The sequence below is a fragment of the Rattus norvegicus genome, chromosome 12, assembly GCF_036323735.1.
Source record: "Rattus norvegicus strain BN/NHsdMcwi chromosome 12, GRCr8, whole genome shotgun sequence".
NCBI classification, from domain to species: domain Eukaryota; kingdom Metazoa; phylum Chordata; class Mammalia; order Rodentia; family Muridae; genus Rattus; species Rattus norvegicus.
Window position 1 is genome coordinate 46276024 of NC_086030.1, and position 16739 is coordinate 46292762.

A 16739-nucleotide genomic window follows, 5' to 3' on the forward strand; every position below is an offset into this window, starting at 1 on the left:
CTTAAATAAGAAAAAAAAAATCAAGAGAAAAGGTAGTAAAAATCAGAGGCAGCAAGGGAGGGAAGGCGGGAAAGCAACTCCAGGATGGCCAGGCCCCTGCCATGGTTGGGAGTGAACCGCAGTGGGCATCTGTGATGCTGGGAAGACATTCTCTGTCCCCTTGGCAAGACCCCACCCTCTCCCTGCCGAGCAAGGGCAGTGCAATGGGTCCCGGCTGGGGACCTACCGTGGAAACACAGCAGGTACTCTTCCCGCTGCCCGGTGCTGTTTGCCTGCACGATGGAGACGGGGAAGCTGTTGGTCGAGGATGCGAACACAGCAGGTGCCAAGGAATGGTCATTCTTGTCCAGGAACTCTGTGAAGGCAGGCCAGGCGGGGCTTCAGGGATGATGTCCAAAGCCCGAGCCGCCCTCCACAGGGCCAGGGCTGCATGGGGTGGGAAGGAGGAGGGAGGGTGGCAGCCATACCCTCAAGCGTGTACTGTTTCATGTCGATCTCATAGAACTTGTTGGTTCCGATGAGGATACTGTAATTGGTGAAGTGGATACAGCTGCAGGGCTCAGAGGTCTCAATCTCCTGAGGGGAGGGACAGAGGGACAGAGATGACACAGGACCCCTTGTTTCTGCTGCTCTGTCTCTGCCTGAGCCTCTAGCCAAGCCTCTCACAACATGCCTGCGAGGGTGACCCACGACCCGTAAGGTATCCCATCACTGGTCACTCTACCCCAGAGCCCAGGCATCCTGAAAAAACAAGGGGGAACTGCAGCCCTCAAATGGGTGAGAAACACCGTTTTCACAGATGGGTAGAACAGCAACAATGTGTCCTTGAAGGAGCAGAACGCTGGGGACTCACACCAACTCCTAGCACTGGTGGCTGCGCTGCCTAGCCTAGGTCCACCTTTGGGCTGGATGGTAATTTGCTGGTTTCTCAATGAGGCTGTTTTATCCACACAGCATTCATGCCTGCACCCCTGCCTTCACCGCCTCCTAATCACTCGGAGTTGTTTCTAGGCCAATCCTCATTAAAACCGAACAAAACGTAACCAGCACGCTTTCTCAGGGTGACGGCCGGGATCCTGTTTGCCTGAAGCCAAAGGTTCAAGCTTTTTTCACTGTCACAGAAAATGTAACATCGGTTGCATACTAAGGAAACAGACATGGATGTTACCGTGAGGCGATAAGAAAAGCCAAAGGTAGATTCAGCCTTAGATGGGGAAGGCAGGTCTTTTCCCATCTTTGCTACTCGACTTGCTTATCAGAACCCTGAAGGGGCCAGCTCGGTCCGATACACGGCTGGGCGAGCAGCACTGGCTAAGGAGGCTACAGTGACAGCCGTTCACCAACAACCCGGACACATAGCTCATTTCCTTTTTCACTCTGGTATCAGCATGAACATGACCAGGCATGAGCCAGACTTATCACTACACAACACACTTAGTCTGGGGACAGCGGACGTGGTCTCCAGAAGCGAGGCAACGTTAAGGGTTGGAATGTTTCTCCTCCATACAGTGGTCATCCCCACAAAGCATTCTGTCCCGAGGAGAACCAGACTTTTGACCACAAGACAAAATGGAGCCAGTGCCGGCTTGTCCCTTATCACCAGAAACCTGCAGGCGCTGAGGGAGACAGACAGACACTGCCTGGGACTGTTAACCTCTAAGACAGCTGCTTTCTGTCAGCACAGAGGGGTATCTCCTCCATCCACCTTCAGAAAGCTGAGTCCATTGAGCAGACCCCAAACAGGAGTAAAGGAAGAGGGGACACTGTGGCTACCACAGGCTCTGGGATCTTCCAGGACAGGTCTCATGCTCTAGACAGACATAAACTTTCCTCAACAGGGCGCAGTGTGTGGCTGGACGGGGTGGGGGCGGGGCTGGACCCCGGGGCAGGGCTGGACCCCGGGACGGGGGCGGGGCTGGCGGCTTGCCTTGCGGATGCAGAACTTGCTGAGGTTGTCGTTGTAGCGCAGGATGACGACTTTGCTCGGCATGGCGGCACAGATGCAGAGGCTGTTCTCGATCTAGAAGGCCATGGGGGCAGGAAAGAGAACTGTGACCAGCATGAACTAACTAACACTCTGCACAGAACTAGACAGGGCTCAGCCTCAGCACCACAGACATCTTGGACCACTGTGCACTGGAGGACAACGGAGCATCGTGGCCCTGACCACCCTTTACTTGTGAAAATCAAAACTGTCTACACATTACCAGATGTCTCCTGGGGACAAAATCAGCCCTGGTTTGAGACTCACTGCCTTAGCTGGGACAAAGAGAAGGCCTAGGGACCTTGTGACATCTCACAGTTCAGATACACGTGCCTTTGGGAGGAGGCAGACTTTTTTGACATTACCCTGAGTAGGGGAGGACACGGTGATGCCAGGGAGTAAGGGGTAGGTACTAGGGAATTTTGTGAGGTAGTTCATCTCCACTGTCAACTTGGTGAGTTGGAACCCCTGAGGACATACCCCTGGGGCATGGTTAGGGCCTTTTCAGAGCAGATTATCACAGTCATGGCTTCTTAACTGGTGTTGTGATCAGATCTCCTGACATAACAATGAGTGGGAGGTGGGGTTAAACCTGGTTCTCAGTGAAAGGTGCAGCTCATGGCTGAAGTGAACACAGGTCGACAGGAGCTAAAGCGGGGGCAGGTGAGGGGTGGAGGGCATGGAGTGGGGGAGTGGAGAGAGACAAATGCACGCATGCCAAAGCTCAGCTTGATTTGCCCAGCCATACAATCTAGGACGCCCTGCTTAGGGGAAGGACTGGCCACAGCTAAGGTAAACCGCTCATACTGATTTCATAAGGTAACCCCCCAAAGTCCTATAGAGGGGCTCCTCTCCCAGGTGGTTCTAGATTGTCCAGCTAGCAACCAACAACAGCCGTTACAGGGTGGCCCTGCCATGGACAGAGGTCCCATACTGAATACGGCTGGAAATGGGGGAGCCAGCATTCCTGTCTGCCTTCTGATACACAGGCATCTCAGAAACAGCCTCGAGTTCCAAGCTCTGGCGGCCAAGACTTCCTGCAGTGACAGACAGACTGACAGAACCTTGGAAAAGCTGAGCCAAATGCAGACAAGAACGAATACATTTGGGTGCAGGGGGAAAAGTTCTTCAGTTGGGTCCGTGGCTATGGAGTTCTACATGAAGATCCTGTTTCTACCTCCTACAGTCAGGATTTTATCTCCCACCACGACTGAAAAGAGACCCACTGCACATACGTCTGGAAGCTGAAGGCCTGGAGCTGAAGGCAGAGAGGAAAACGCAGCAGACTGCTGGTGATGCTGCCTCTGGGGTTGGAGGGGCAGTGCGTGTAATATAGTACAAGGCTTTATAGTTTACGTGCACATTCTCATTGTTTTTAGTATTCCAAATAATTAAAAGGGGTGATTTATAACTTTTAAGTTATTTTTGGAAACTAATATGTACATTCCTAAGTAACTCATTGTTCATAGGAAGAACTTTAAAATCCGTGGGATGATGATAAACACACACCAACAGATACAGGGTGCAGCTAAAATAGTAGTCAGAGGACAATGCGTAGCCTTGAAAAAAAAAACTCCACTATGGAAGTAGTGAGCTAGATAAGAAACTGGGAGGATAATGGGGGTGGGAGGAGTGAGGGAAATTAAATAAAAAGGCAAAGGCAGAAGATAATGACAGACAAAGCAACACTGTGACACAGATTCCAACAGGTGTGCATGTGTGTATGCCTATGCATACACCATGGTGCATGGATGAAGGTCAATGTATGACCTTCCCACCATCCACCCTGTTGAATGTGGAACACTCAGTCCTCTGAGTGAAAAGACCACCAAGGTCTTTCAAAGCAACACAAATCCCCTCTAACGAGATGAATGGGGGCGAAATGTAAGGCATTGGGCCAGCAAGATGGCTTAGCTGGTGAGTGCAGTCACAGCACAAGCAGGGTGAACTGATTCCACCCCTGGAACCCACATGGGGGTGAAATGAGAAGAACCCTACAGTACTAGGGGCTCTATCAGTGCTTGACTCAAGATTGGTGAGTCGGTACACTCCTCTATTCGGGAAGCAGAGACTGGCAGGTCTCTAGCTCAAGTCCAGCCTGATCTAAATAGTCCAGGCCAGCCAAAGCTAGTGAGGCCCTGTCCTGAAACAAAAAAAAAAAAAAAACACTTGGTTCTGATATCACCGGAAGTGTACACGTGTGTGTGTGTGTGTACACAGCTATAAGTAAATACTCTTGGCCTTGTCAATTTTTAAAGGAGAAAGCCAATGACAGATCGATGTTTCTACGCTGAATTTTGGTAGGTTGAAAACCCAAGAAAACTGGCACTGGCAAGTTCTGGAAAGTAGTTTCTGCTGCGCCCTTGGCCCTCTACCACTGGCTCCTAACACTGCAGAACCGACCCATACAGAAATGTCTTGGGCCAGGGCACAATAAACGTTCTGGAGGCTTTTGTCTTGGCGTGTCCTGTCCTGGCACCAGACACTGCCACACTAGTGCTATACATCATCTAGGGATGATGGAAGCAGGGAGAAGAGCACAAGACCCCACCAGCTGTGCACAGCAAAGAGGTTGGCAGCATCTTTGCATTTCGCCTTGTATAAGTGGTGGTTCTAGAGCCAGTCTCTGGCAGGTACCGAGGGACCAGCAAATAAATATAACCTAGAATTTGTGAGTTTCTGGTAATAAACACTCTCTCCAGGCGGACTGCCTTTTTTCTGGATTGTTTCTGTTTTGTTTGGAGACAGAGGCTCACAACACATCTGTAGCAGGCCTAGGACTCGCTCTGTACCCCAGGCTGACGTCGCACTCACAGACCTGCCTGCCTCTGCCTCCCGGGTGCTCATCACGTGTTCTCTCGGGCTCTGTGACCCTGGGTTTTACCAGCAGCGTCCATGTTCCTCAGACATTTCCCTTTGACCCAAAGCCTGGGTCAATGCCTCACATCTACCCAAATTACGTCAGTACCAGAAGGAACCCAAGTGTTCGTAGGCCTTATTTTCAGGGTCGACTCAGCTGCGTTTGATAGGAAGGGGAGCAGGCCTGATCTCCAGAACATTCCATCAGCAAAAGACTGGAGGCAGGGGGTTGGGGGGAAGGGGTTACCTTGCCAGCAGCAAACAGGTGGCAGCCTTTGACGGCTTCAAATATGTTGGGGGAGACGTCAGGCTGGGCAGGAAGGTGTGACTGTGCCAACGACTGCTTCACCTTCTTCACGTCCACCAAACACAGAGCCCGCTCTTCCCCTGAGAGGAAAGGAAGAGCTGTGATCAGGGGTCCCAAAAATGAAGACAGCTGGTTTACCCGTGACCAAAAACCACAGGAGCCTCTGTGGACAAAGTAGGGGGTGCTCCTTATCCAAGATGAGGGGGACAGAAGGGCTTCTGAGTTTAGAATATCTGCGTATAAAACAAAATGCCTAGGGGATAGGACCCAAGTCTACACATGGAATTCCTTTGGGTCTGGTAAAGCTCTAAGGCCCACAGTTAATTCTATACCATGGTTTGGGGGACGGAGGAAGGGTCCTTTATTTTGCCTGAGACCCATCAAGTAAGATCCAGGAAGGAATTTTTCTGCCGGTGGTTCTGATACAACACCCATTTTGAGACTGGGCGGAAGGTTTTTGGATTTTCTATAAGGACACACTTAACCAGCACCCACGCTCAGTGTCTTAGCCCATGTTTTAGATCTGAAATGAAAGCCACTGATTTCCCAGTCTTAAGGTTCTTGGGGAATGCAAATAATTTTGCAGGAAAATAAAAACTAAAGAATTTCAAACATGCTCCCAGAACACGGGAGAAAGAATGTGTTGGGGATCGACAAAGGGGTCCAGATATTCAGATGTGTCTGTGGTGTGAGAGACAGAGGGGTGACGGCTGGTGCCTGTGATCCCAGCACTCAGGAGGTGCAGGCAGGAGGTAGGATGTTCAAGGCCATCCTCAGCTACATAGAGTCCAGGGCCAGCCTGGGACGCCTGCTTCAAAAATATAAGCAAGTAAACAAAGTCTGCCAGCGAGCAGTAAGGTTAAAAAGAAGATGCGTGCCATAGACATGTGACAGGACGGCCCGGCTCACGCGTGCCATAGACATGTGACAGGATGGCCAGGCTCACAGGCTGATGGACTGGGTTGCGGCTCATATCTACAATTAACTCAAATGGATAAAAAACAAAAAAATGCACAAAAGGGAAGACACGTAACAAAACGCTGGCGAGTATGAGGCAGAGGAAGGTCTGCCGTTCATCAACACAGGGAGGATCCTGTGGTAACCACATCCTGATCACATGCAGGGGGCTAGCTCTCGGGAGATCACAGCCCACGCTGGAGCTGGGGCAACTTGAACGAAGGGCCCGCCCAACCTGATCGGATATTCCCAGCATTCCTACACGTGGGAAAGAGAAGGATCAGGAGTCTGGGGCCAGCCTGGGTGACATGAAAGCCTATCTAAAACAGAAAAACAAAGTTTGACTTGACTCAGTCCGTGAGGCCTTGCAGTGTACAGACACGTAAAATTAAACACAGAAAGTGGTAGGCCCAGGGTCTAACGGGAGGTCTCAGGCCTCAGAAAGCAGCTCCCATGAGTTCGTGAGAGGTCTATAAAGGAGTAAGCCTTGACTATCCAGTGTTCCTGTGTGGTGATGACCTGCATGCTCCTGCATGAGGTCACGCCACCAGGGAGAACTTTTCAACAAGCGGGTGTGATGCCCTTTGGGATTTGGAACCTCCGGAGGGATCTGTGGGGTAAATAAACCTCTTTTCTTCCTCAGAAGCCTGGTTATAGCAACGAGAGCTAATCCAGCACTCTGCCTGCGGCAGAATGGCATAGAGTCCTTTCAGGGTGTCAGGCTGGTAAACTGCACAGGGAACCAAATGTGGGCAAAGGCCCATCAGCTGCGGCTTGGCATCAGCAGAGACACAGAAAAGGGACGGTGCTGCTCCAGCCTGCTGCCAGGAGGCTGCTTCTGCGCAGCTCCTGCATGCAGCTCCGCTCTCCAAGTGCTGCCCACAAAAGCCAGCAAAGAGGTTGCACGCTGGGCCTCCCACCTGCTATCATGAGCAGCTTCTCCAGGTCCTTGATGATGTAAATCTGGAAGACTGCTCCGATTCCTGGGATGTGGGTTAAGGAGTTTTTCAAGACGTTCAGCGCATAGAGGCCCTCCTCGGTGCCCACCAGCACCACCTGCGAGGGCAAGGTCCAGAGACAGAGCATAAGCAGACACCGCAATAACCCCGTGCTCACCAGCAATAAAGCTACCCTGCCCCCACCCTGACCGTGCGTGACTGCAGCCAGCTGCTGGCCGACCGTGCCCGGTGCCCAGGCAACGTACCTGGTCGCTGAAGGGCAGGGTACAGTTCATGTCAAGCCGGTCGTCACCTTCCAGCTTCAGCAGAGAGTTTCCAAGTAATTTCTTTCCATATGTGAAAGAAAACAGAAAAGATGAGGCAGGGTGAGTTCACACTGTCTATGGCCATGCTGTCCAGAGGGACAGTAACCTCAAGTCAAGCTTACACGCCAAGCCAAGTGCTCGGCCACAGAGCCGTGACCCAGGCACTGGCCACATCCCTTGACTGAAACCCCAGGTCATTGTTAATGGCTTATCTTGGGCAGCCCTTAATTAGCTTTGGGGTTATGGCTTTGTGCGGACACACACAGGTGGGTGACATAGGCACAGAAAGCGACTCTGTGACAGGAAATGGTAAGATAGGGTACAGAGGGTTAACGAGCTGTTAGGAAGCCCCTTCCCCACCTCAGCTGCAGCAAGAACACAGAGTGCAGGCGTCCTCGCAAGCTGAGCCTCTAGTTCTCTTTACCTCAACCCACACGGGCAGACGCTCACAAGAAGTACAGTCCCATGCCTATTGGGACACATTAACAGACATTTCAGAGAGAGGCTCATGTGTGGGACAGGACAGTTTTTCAGGAGGCTCACAGTTAAGAATGTGAAAAGCACTGCTTGGGGGTTGGGGATTTAGCTCAGTGGTAGAGCGCTTGCCTAGGAAGCGCAAGGCCCTGGGTTCGGTCCCCAGCTCCGAAAAAATGAACCAAAAAAAAAAAAAAAAAGAAAGAAAAGCACTGCTTGGTCTTCAGAGGGGCAAATACCAGTGAGCAAAGAGCCCAGCCTGCACCCAGGAGTGTCTAGGAGGAGCCGTGCCCATCAGCACGGCGAATCTGCAACATCTTAGGGACAGCTGGGATTTCAGACCTGCCTACAGACAGCAGATGCTGCAGAGGCAGCTGGACAGACTGCGTGCAGCTTCTGGGAGCGCAGGTGCTCACTGGCACACTGACAGTGTCTGCTTCCGGGTTTCCAGTCAAAGTGCTTAGAACTCAAGGACCTCAGGGAGGAAACGGGGGTGGAGGGCTTCCTTACAAACTCTTGGCTGCTTTGAGGCTGCTCCAGGCAGACACTGGAGCTTCCCCTGCTCTGCACCACAAAGGGAGGCATGACCTTGGCTTCGGCCATCAGCTCCCAGACAGAGCAAGTGGGGACCCTGCCGGGCAGGGCCCCAACCTTATGGTCAGCGCCCACAGCCACTCACCCTACAGAGAAACCCCGACCCACATCGTGGTCACATACTCACAGCATCGGCCTCTGCCTTTTCCCTAGAAACTCTCCCACCTGCGACGACAGACTCTAGGGCTGTGACCCAGCGCTGCTTGTCAGGAAAGCTGGGTGCCAGCAGGTAGAGGGTTCTCCCAGGCCAGCAGGTGGTATGCGGATGGGACTCCATCTTCAGTATGTATGGGACATCTACAAGATTCCAGAGAGCACGAGATTGGCCATGGATGCTCCCCATCCCACCCCCCAACAGGGATGACTATTGTCACTGTATCAGAATCCCACCAGGCCCTGCAGCCTGGACTCCTGGACAGAGGCGGTCCTCCTTGGCACAGCAAAGTGCCACATCCCCATCCTGCTCCTCTCAATTTGTCAACCCCAGCCCGCCTCCTGGGCGGGGCTCTTCTGGATCCCACTCACCTGCTTTGGCTGTATTTGCAAGTTCAGAAGCACCAACGGCACCATGAATAGATACATCCCCATCGGGAAGGCACAGCTCAAATTCTTCCACCGGCCTCTGTCCAGCTTGGTGTGAAGAGGAAGGTTGGAAAGAAAAACAAAAGAACAGGACCAAGAACGAGAGAAGAGGGAAGAGAGGGAGGAGGGGAGAGGAAGGGAGGGGAGAGGAAAGGAGAGGAGGAAATGAGAGAGAGGAGGGGAGGAGATGAGAGGAGAGCAGAGGAGAGGAGGGGAGAGGAGGGGAGAGGAGAGGAGGGGAGAGCAGAGGAGGGAAGAACAGAGGAGGGGAGAGGAGGGAAGAGCAGAGGAGGGGAGGGGAGAGCAGAGGAGGGGAGAGGGGGGGGAGAGGAGAGGAGGGGAGGGGAGAGGAGGGGAGAGAAGAGGAGGGGAGAGGAGAGGAGGGGAGAGCAGAGGAGGGGAGAGCAGAGGAGGGAAGAGCAGAGGAGGGGAGAGGAGAGGAGGGGAGAGGAGAGGAGGGGAGAGGAGGGAAGAGCAGAGGAGGGGAGAGGAGAGTAGAGGAGGGGAGGGGAGAGGAGAGGAGGGAAGAGCAGAGGAGGGGAGAGCAGAGGAGGGGAGAGGAGAGGAGGGGAGAGGAGAGGAGGGGAGAGGAGGGGAGGGGAGAGGAGGGAAGAGCAGAGGAGGGGAAAGGAGAGCAGAGGAGGGGAGAGGAGAGCAGAGGAGGGGAGAGGAGAACAGAGCAGAGGAGGGGAGAGGAGAGCAGAGCAGAGGAGGGGAGAGGAGAGCAGAACAGAGGAGGGGAGAGGAGAGGAGAACAGAGCAGAGGAAGGGAGAGGAGAGCAGAGCAGAGGAGGGGAGAGGCATGTAAAGAGCCGCACAAGGACAAAGAACAGAATGAGGTGCAGACAAGGCAGAGGGGGAAGATAAAAAAAAAATAAAGTGTGTCAGATGAAGGGCACAGTCAGCTTTCTGACGCCGCTGCGGATTTGTGTGCTAGTTGACTGAGGCGGAAGCTCTCTGGTGTGTTAGCAGGTGGGGTCTTCGGGGCAGCACCCTGCGGGTCCTTCAAGGGGGAGACCTATAGATTGAGTACCGCACCAATAACCTTTAGAGAAGTCACCTGGCTTTTAACTTCGAAAAATGGGAGAGCAGAGAAGGCTTGAGAGGCAGACCAAAAAAACAAATCAATTAATTAATTAATAAATAAAATTGAACACCGAGAACAAAGCCTTCACCCCAGCACTGACTAGTTTACCTTCTCTGGCTTCGTTGTCATAGATGAGGACTTTTGAACCCTCTAAGACAATGTACTTTCTGTCCCAGCCTTGCTGTCCTCGTTTGTTATTCCTGGGGACAGAAAGGCAGACAGGGAAAATGTCAGAAGGGAGAAGCAAGTGGGAGGGGCCCTCAAAGACACTTCCCTGTAAGCCATGGGGAGTGGCCTGGGACCCTCCTGGACGGGCACAGGCCACCCTGAAGCAGGTACCTGGGCACTTTCATCCACCCTTCCAGGTGCAAGCTGCTGCTGGGCTCCTTGCTCTGGAGCCCCGGGGAGCTCACTTTGTCTCGGCAGAAGGCCTCGGTGAAGTGTGTGGCATATTCGGCAGGTAGGCCACAGGTGGCGGGCAAGCAGGTGGAACACTTGGGATGGCACATCACCTGACATTCTAGAGGAGAGCAACCAGGGATCTGAAGACAGGCAGCTGGGCGTCCAGCCAGCCCGAGCTCCCCTACGCCCAGTAGGACTGCAAGTGAAGCTGGGCACGCAAGCAACCCTGAGGCCAGGCCCCCACAGAGCTGTGCACAGGAACATGCTGACATGTTCACGACTTTGAAGCCAACTGGGAGACATTAGCCTGATACAGCGCCCTCCCTCCCACAGAAGGGAAAAGCTTTGGCGGTGAATATATTACACGACAGTTTAGAACATCGCCTCCACCTGACAGCTCTTCCAGATGGAGACATGGAGGTGCCCAGCAGACACACAACTGCAGCTCTTACCGAGACATTTGGATGCCTGGCGTCCAAAGTGCACAGTATCCAGACACACGGCGCACTTGGTGGCTCGCATATTCAGGCCCACGTTAAACCGGTGAGGAATGTTGTGGTGCATACGTTCTTTAAGACGCCGGCTGAACTCTGAAGGAAAAGAAAAATGGTCAGTGGAAAGTGAAGAGAGAATCAATCCAAGGGACGGGAGACGGCCTCCCTAGGATTGGCTCCGAGAAGCTATCGGGAATTCTCACAACGCGATACTTTGACTAGATATCTCCCCAAAGAGGAAAAACAGCCACAAAGAACCTGAAAAAAACGCTAGGTGTCATTAGGCTTTAGGGGAAATGCAGATTAAAACCACAGCAAGGTGCCGTGCCACTAAATGTCTAGAGTCTGAGAGATGGAAAAGCGAGGTTGAAGCAGACACAGGGAAACGACATTGTTTGCACTTTCCAAGGGGGTGGGAGGTGGAACAGCTACCTCAGGACCCAGGAGGACAGTTCCTCATACATAGCTATACATAGACTACGATACGTACATTATTCCAGCAATTTCTACTCCTAGCTCTATGCCCAAGAGGACAGAAAACGTACCAACCCACGAGAAAACTGCACACTGCTCACGGCGGCAACAGTGACTTACAGCAGCCAAGCAGCAGAAAAGGCTGGAGTGCCCCTCTGCAGCATAACGGCTAACATGTGCCACCCAAACGATGAAATATTACTCGGCCATGTAAAGAAAACAGTGGCGGGCTGGAGAGATGGCTCAGCGGTTAAGAGCACCCGACTGCTCTTCCAGAGGTCCTGAGTTCAATTCCCAGCAACCACATGGTGGCTCACAACCATCTGTAAGGAGACCCGATGCCCTCTTCTGGTGTGTCTGAAGACAGCTACAGTGTACTTATATATAATAAATGAATAAATAAAAAAAAAAAAAAAAAGAAAACAGTGGCACAGCGACGTGCTACAGTGTGGGTGGATCCCAAAGAACGCTGTGTTCTGGAGAATAAGCCAGTGGAGGACGGACGGCTGCCTGTAGTATGAGCCCAGGTATTGAGAGACCACGAATGGCAGGTCCAGACAGAGAAAGGAGATTAGCGGTCGCCAGAGGGAGAAATGCAGAACATCTGCTGACAGAAGCAGGGGTTGTTTGGTTTCCGGGTGCCCTACAGTCAGAGCAAGGGCCAGACCACACTGAGTACTCTGAAAACACCAAACTGCACATTTTCAGGAGGTGATTCACAGGGCATGTGAGGTGCATATCCTTTAAAACATGACCTGTAATTACTGGAGCTGTTGCGTGCGTACCTAGAGCTGTTTAAATCAGCAAGATGCCCTCTGTGGCCCAATGATACTTTATTTAAGAACATATTATTATTGGAAGAAGCTGACTGTATTGCAGCACCCCTGCCTGTGGGCATTTAAGGGCAGGCAGGGGTTACTGTTACCTGAGGCAGGTCTCAGTCTGCAGCCCTGGCTGGTGTGGGACTGATTCATTAGGTAGACCAGCCAGGCTGGCTGGAACTCACTAAGGTTTGCCTGTCTCTCCCTCTGCCTCCTGAATGCTGGGACCAAAGGTGTGCACAGCCAGCCCAGCCCTAATTACTTGTAAACGTTTAGTCATGGAATACAGATCTAATGCTTTTCACAGAATTCAGATTAAAGGTAGTAATTATGAGCTACAGAATTTGTTATTGAATTAGGAACTGACTCAAGAATTCTTTTACGTCCAGTTTTTTCATGAATAACCTTTTCTTCAAAACTTGTTACATCTGGAGAACTGAGTCTTACATTTCTATTCCTGCCTGCTAAATTAACAAGTTCCCCCCACCCCCATTTACTGGCTCTCCATTAACAGTAACCTGAAGGCAACTTTACACAGAGAGAAGCTCGGAATATATGCCAAGCCCAGCTCTGCTGGGGTCTCCTCACAATGCCACACCTTCCTCTCTCAGGAAGTTGACACAAATGCACAGCAATACCCAGAAGGTACGATACACACCAAGAGGGAGATGGGGAACCTCGGTGCCCAGAGATCTGCTCCAGGCCACCTGTCAGCAGACACCTGTCAGCAGACACCTGGCCAGGGATCGTTCTTGCCCATCTGGAAGACTTTTAGAGTTAAGCATTCTGACCAAAGTGTCCATAAACACAGCAACAAGACAGTGTCATCAAAATTTACAACCTGAGAAGGGTGACAGTGAATCAGGCTGCTGAATGATCGATCGCTCTAAGATGCTCTCCTAAGGCTTCTCAAACTACCTTCCTTCCCATCCCATTCCCATCTCTGAGTGACACACTACTTTAGAGACCACAAAGGAAACCCTTGACACTGTCAGTGGTCACAGCAACTGGCCACCAGTGGGTCATATTTGAAGTGGCCCATAACCTTTCACCCACTGATTCATTTCCTAAGAATTCACCCGCCAGCCACCCCTAGAAGCACAGGGTGTCCTGTGAGGTGCTGTGGCAGCAAGGGCAGGTCTGGTTTGGTAGGGGACTCATATACCCACACATGGAATACTGCTAAGTTCTTTGCCAGAGGGAAGCACATCTAATGCACTCTTTCAAAGTATTTAAATAACACGGCGATAGCTTGCAGGGTACAGGTCAGTGAGTGTCAGTGAGATTTTTAAAGTGAACCTAAGAAACACAGGATAATATTCTCGGGTTCTCTGTGCAGCCCTGGCTGGCCCAAAGCCATCTCACAGCCATCTGCCGGTCACTGCCTCTTGAGTGCCGGGATTAAAGCTATGCACCACCAGACTGTTTCATGCTCTTGAAACACATTCTTTTTCTTTTTTATTTTTTTTTTTTCGGAGCTGGGGACCGAACCCAGGGCCTTGTGGTTGCTAGGCAAGCGCTCTACCACTGAGCTAAATCCCCAACCCTTGAAACACATTCTTATCAGGTACGGGACTGAATATTAACACGAGCTACTGCTGGAAACGACAACGGCTGACTCTGGGTAGCAGACAGGGAAGGAGACTCTAGCCTCAGACTGGTGTCATCAGGACAGGCTTCCTGTGACTGCACTCGGGTTTACAGGAAGACGGACGCCCTGGTTCCCATGCTCTGTCTGGCTACATGGCTCCCTCTGCTACTCTGAGATGCTGGCTGGCATCATGCTCTTGAATTTCTCAGCCAAACAAACTTTTCTTTATAAGCTACCCAATTTCAGACGTTTTAACAGTAGAGAACGGACAGAGGCAAGAGCGTACCCTCTGGAGTTGACGCCTCCTTTCTGCGGCTGGATGGTGGGGCGAGCAGGCTCATGGCACTGGGCTGGTGCTCAGGCGACCGCACGATGGCGGACATGGCGATCTGCTGCCTCGCAGTGGCTGGCGTAGATGGGTGCGGGTGGTCCGTGGCTTTGCGGTGAGCAGCTGCGGAGACAACGGTTACAAAGCCTTCGGTTGGCTCAGCCACCTACTGCACCAGACTAAGAAGGTTGCCCATGGCTGTCTTTCAAGAACCCAAGACCAAAAGGGCAGTTGTGCTAACTCGGCGACACGGAGGAGGCTGCAAAACTTTCAGACTCAGGGCGCGCCTGAGATGAAAGAATGAAAGCCCGTGGCCCACAGAGATGCTGAGCTAGTCCTGGCCAATCTCACGGGGGATGGTCTTCCGCCTGCTCCATAGTTTTGAAGGCTTTCCGAGGGCTCCTACCTTCCTCCCGTGCGGACCGGAGTTCGATGCGGGTCTTCTGAAGGGCTTCCTCCAGCTCCGCACAGCGCGCTTTCTCCTTTTCCAGGGCGAGCTTCAGCTCATTGTACTGCAGAGGAACCTGTGTGGGCAAAGCAGGGTCCTCTTTCCGTCGACTAAATAAACCCTAGCAATGGAAACAGAGATATCTCCTAACTCCTAGAAACTGACACTGGACCCAGGCTAAAGGAGAAGCTGACACGGGAGGAGCAGGCCACCAAGGCCAGGCATATACTCACTGTAAGTGTGTTTGGGGGGAAATGGCAAATGAAGGGGAGGGGGGAGGGGAGGCTGAGCCTCAGCCCATTCCGGTCAGCTGTAAAAAAGAGCGGGTTCAGAGGTTTTCACCAAGAGGGTTAAAGATGCTGCAACTGCCACCACCTCTTCCTTTAGCATTCCCAAGACAGGAGAGCCATTTCCCGGGAGTCTTTGCCCCTCAAAAAATGGAATCAGGATGGATGGAGTATGGAGCTGGGAGAGGTGGTTATGGGTCAGAGGTCCATCTTGCCTTTGAACTTGTCTCGTGGTGCTTGGTGACAAGACATGGGGAGTGGGAGGGGGAGGGTTGTTTTTCTTTTTTAAAAAAGAAAGCAAAAATTGAAAACAAATGCTAAGATGATATCGAAACAAAGGGCTTACTAAAAAAAAAAAAATACCAACAGAAAGTTACTGTACACAGAAGAGTAAAAATGGAATTACGCGTCTGACAAAAGAAAAATCAATTAACAGGAAAACGAACGCAAAACATCCTAACATCAATGACACAACCAGACAATAGTCCGCTGCCAGAATAAAAAAAAAAAAGGTTAAATATCATGAGCTTTAGCAAGAATATACGGTAACATGGTAAGTGTTAACCCTCCCGTGACCAGGAGTTAGTCAGACACAGCCTCAGGGAACTGTGTGCACTGTCTGAGCAGTAGACGTGACCAAAGGATCACAGAGGCCAACTGTGGGCATTGTTCCTCTGGTCCCTTCCTCTGGCTATTCTAGGTCATCAGGTCCGTCCTTTCCCTTAACACTGCTGCCGTGATTGCCACAGTGTGCTAAGACCCTGGGAAGGAAACTGCCAAGCCCTCAGAGACCTTCCTGGCGCTCAGATTGATTGGCCTGTGCTAGGACGAGAGCTACAGCAGTTGGGGAGCCCTCAGGCTGGGCTTATGGAAAGCCATCTCCTCACAGGGACCCTCTTAGGACCTGGTCACTCCACACTGGGGCTGAGCCTAGGGCCTCCTGTCACAGCTGGCCTTTCATCTAGGGTTTCACCCCATTGTTACGGTTTAAAGCGGAGTGCAGCGCTGGTGAAGACAGCTGTCTAGTCACATTTTAAGCAGGCCATTTCAACTTCCTGCATCTGTGAGCCACTTAACTGCACGGGACTATGGGAGCGCGCACCTACAGTCCCAGTGCTCCAAAGGCAAAACCATTATGGGTTTTAGGTCCAGCCTGAACTGCATTGCAAAATTCTGTCTTGAAAAGGATCAAAGCATAAAGCTAACTAAAAGCACTGGATTAGATCAACCCCGAGTACTTCCTGGAGACCCACGGAGGTGACACATGCCAAAGAGTCCCAGGCATGTGACCTGCTAAACTCTCAGACACACGTGACCTGACCCACGTGAGAGACCTAACATTCAACCTCTCCGTATAAGCCCATTCCCTCAGCAGATGACGCCCTGCCCGATCCCAGCTTCCCCACAGGAGTGAAAGCAGTTTTATCTGTCGGTCTTGATCAATGGTCCCGTGATAAAGGCCGTTCCGGTTATGCTCTGATAGAGTTCAACCCAGAACAAACAAAAACGCATGCTTCTCTTCTGTTTCCATGGTTATTTATCACAGTGGCATCTACCGATTCGTGGGTTGTGGAGCTAGCTCACCCGCTTCTACTGTTGAGCGCCAAAACTCACCTTTTTCTTTTTAGCGGGCTGGTCCATTTTGGCTTGCAGGAAATCAATGAGTTTGGTTTGTTGAGAAATAGTGCCTTCCATTTTCACCTTCTCGTGTGAGTAGAGAACCTAAAATCCACAGGAACAAGGATGGCCTCAGAGGCTGCTGGAAGCATTATGTTTGGATTTGGTG

General features: G+C 51.8%; 1 protein-coding gene across 26 annotated transcripts in view; it reads right to left on the reverse strand.

Annotated features, from left to right (window-relative positions):
* Cit (citron rho-interacting serine/threonine kinase) overlaps positions 1-16739 on the reverse strand; it is a 161762-nt gene that overhangs the window by 12143 nt on the left and 132880 nt on the right. For 14 of the 26 annotated variants that reach the window (XM_006249469.5, XM_008769269.4, XM_039089823.2 and 11 more), the window contains 15 exons: positions 16568-16675; positions 14625-14787; positions 14177-14341; positions 10963-11100; positions 10448-10628; positions 10217-10308; positions 8965-9069; positions 8567-8736; positions 7796-7840; positions 7312-7392; positions 7028-7163; positions 5091-5230; positions 1928-2020; positions 468-576; positions 227-355 (listed from right to left, as the gene is read on the reverse strand). In XM_006249469.5, the coding sequence (XP_006249531.1) occupies positions 227-355; positions 468-576; positions 1928-2020; positions 5091-5230; positions 7028-7163; positions 7312-7392; positions 7796-7840; positions 8567-8736; positions 8965-9069; positions 10217-10308; positions 10448-10628; positions 10963-11100; positions 14177-14341; positions 14625-14787; positions 16568-16675 (1855 nt within the window). The other 12 variants (XM_039089826.2, XM_039089825.2, XM_006249472.5 and 9 more) reach the window with 4 other exon arrangements.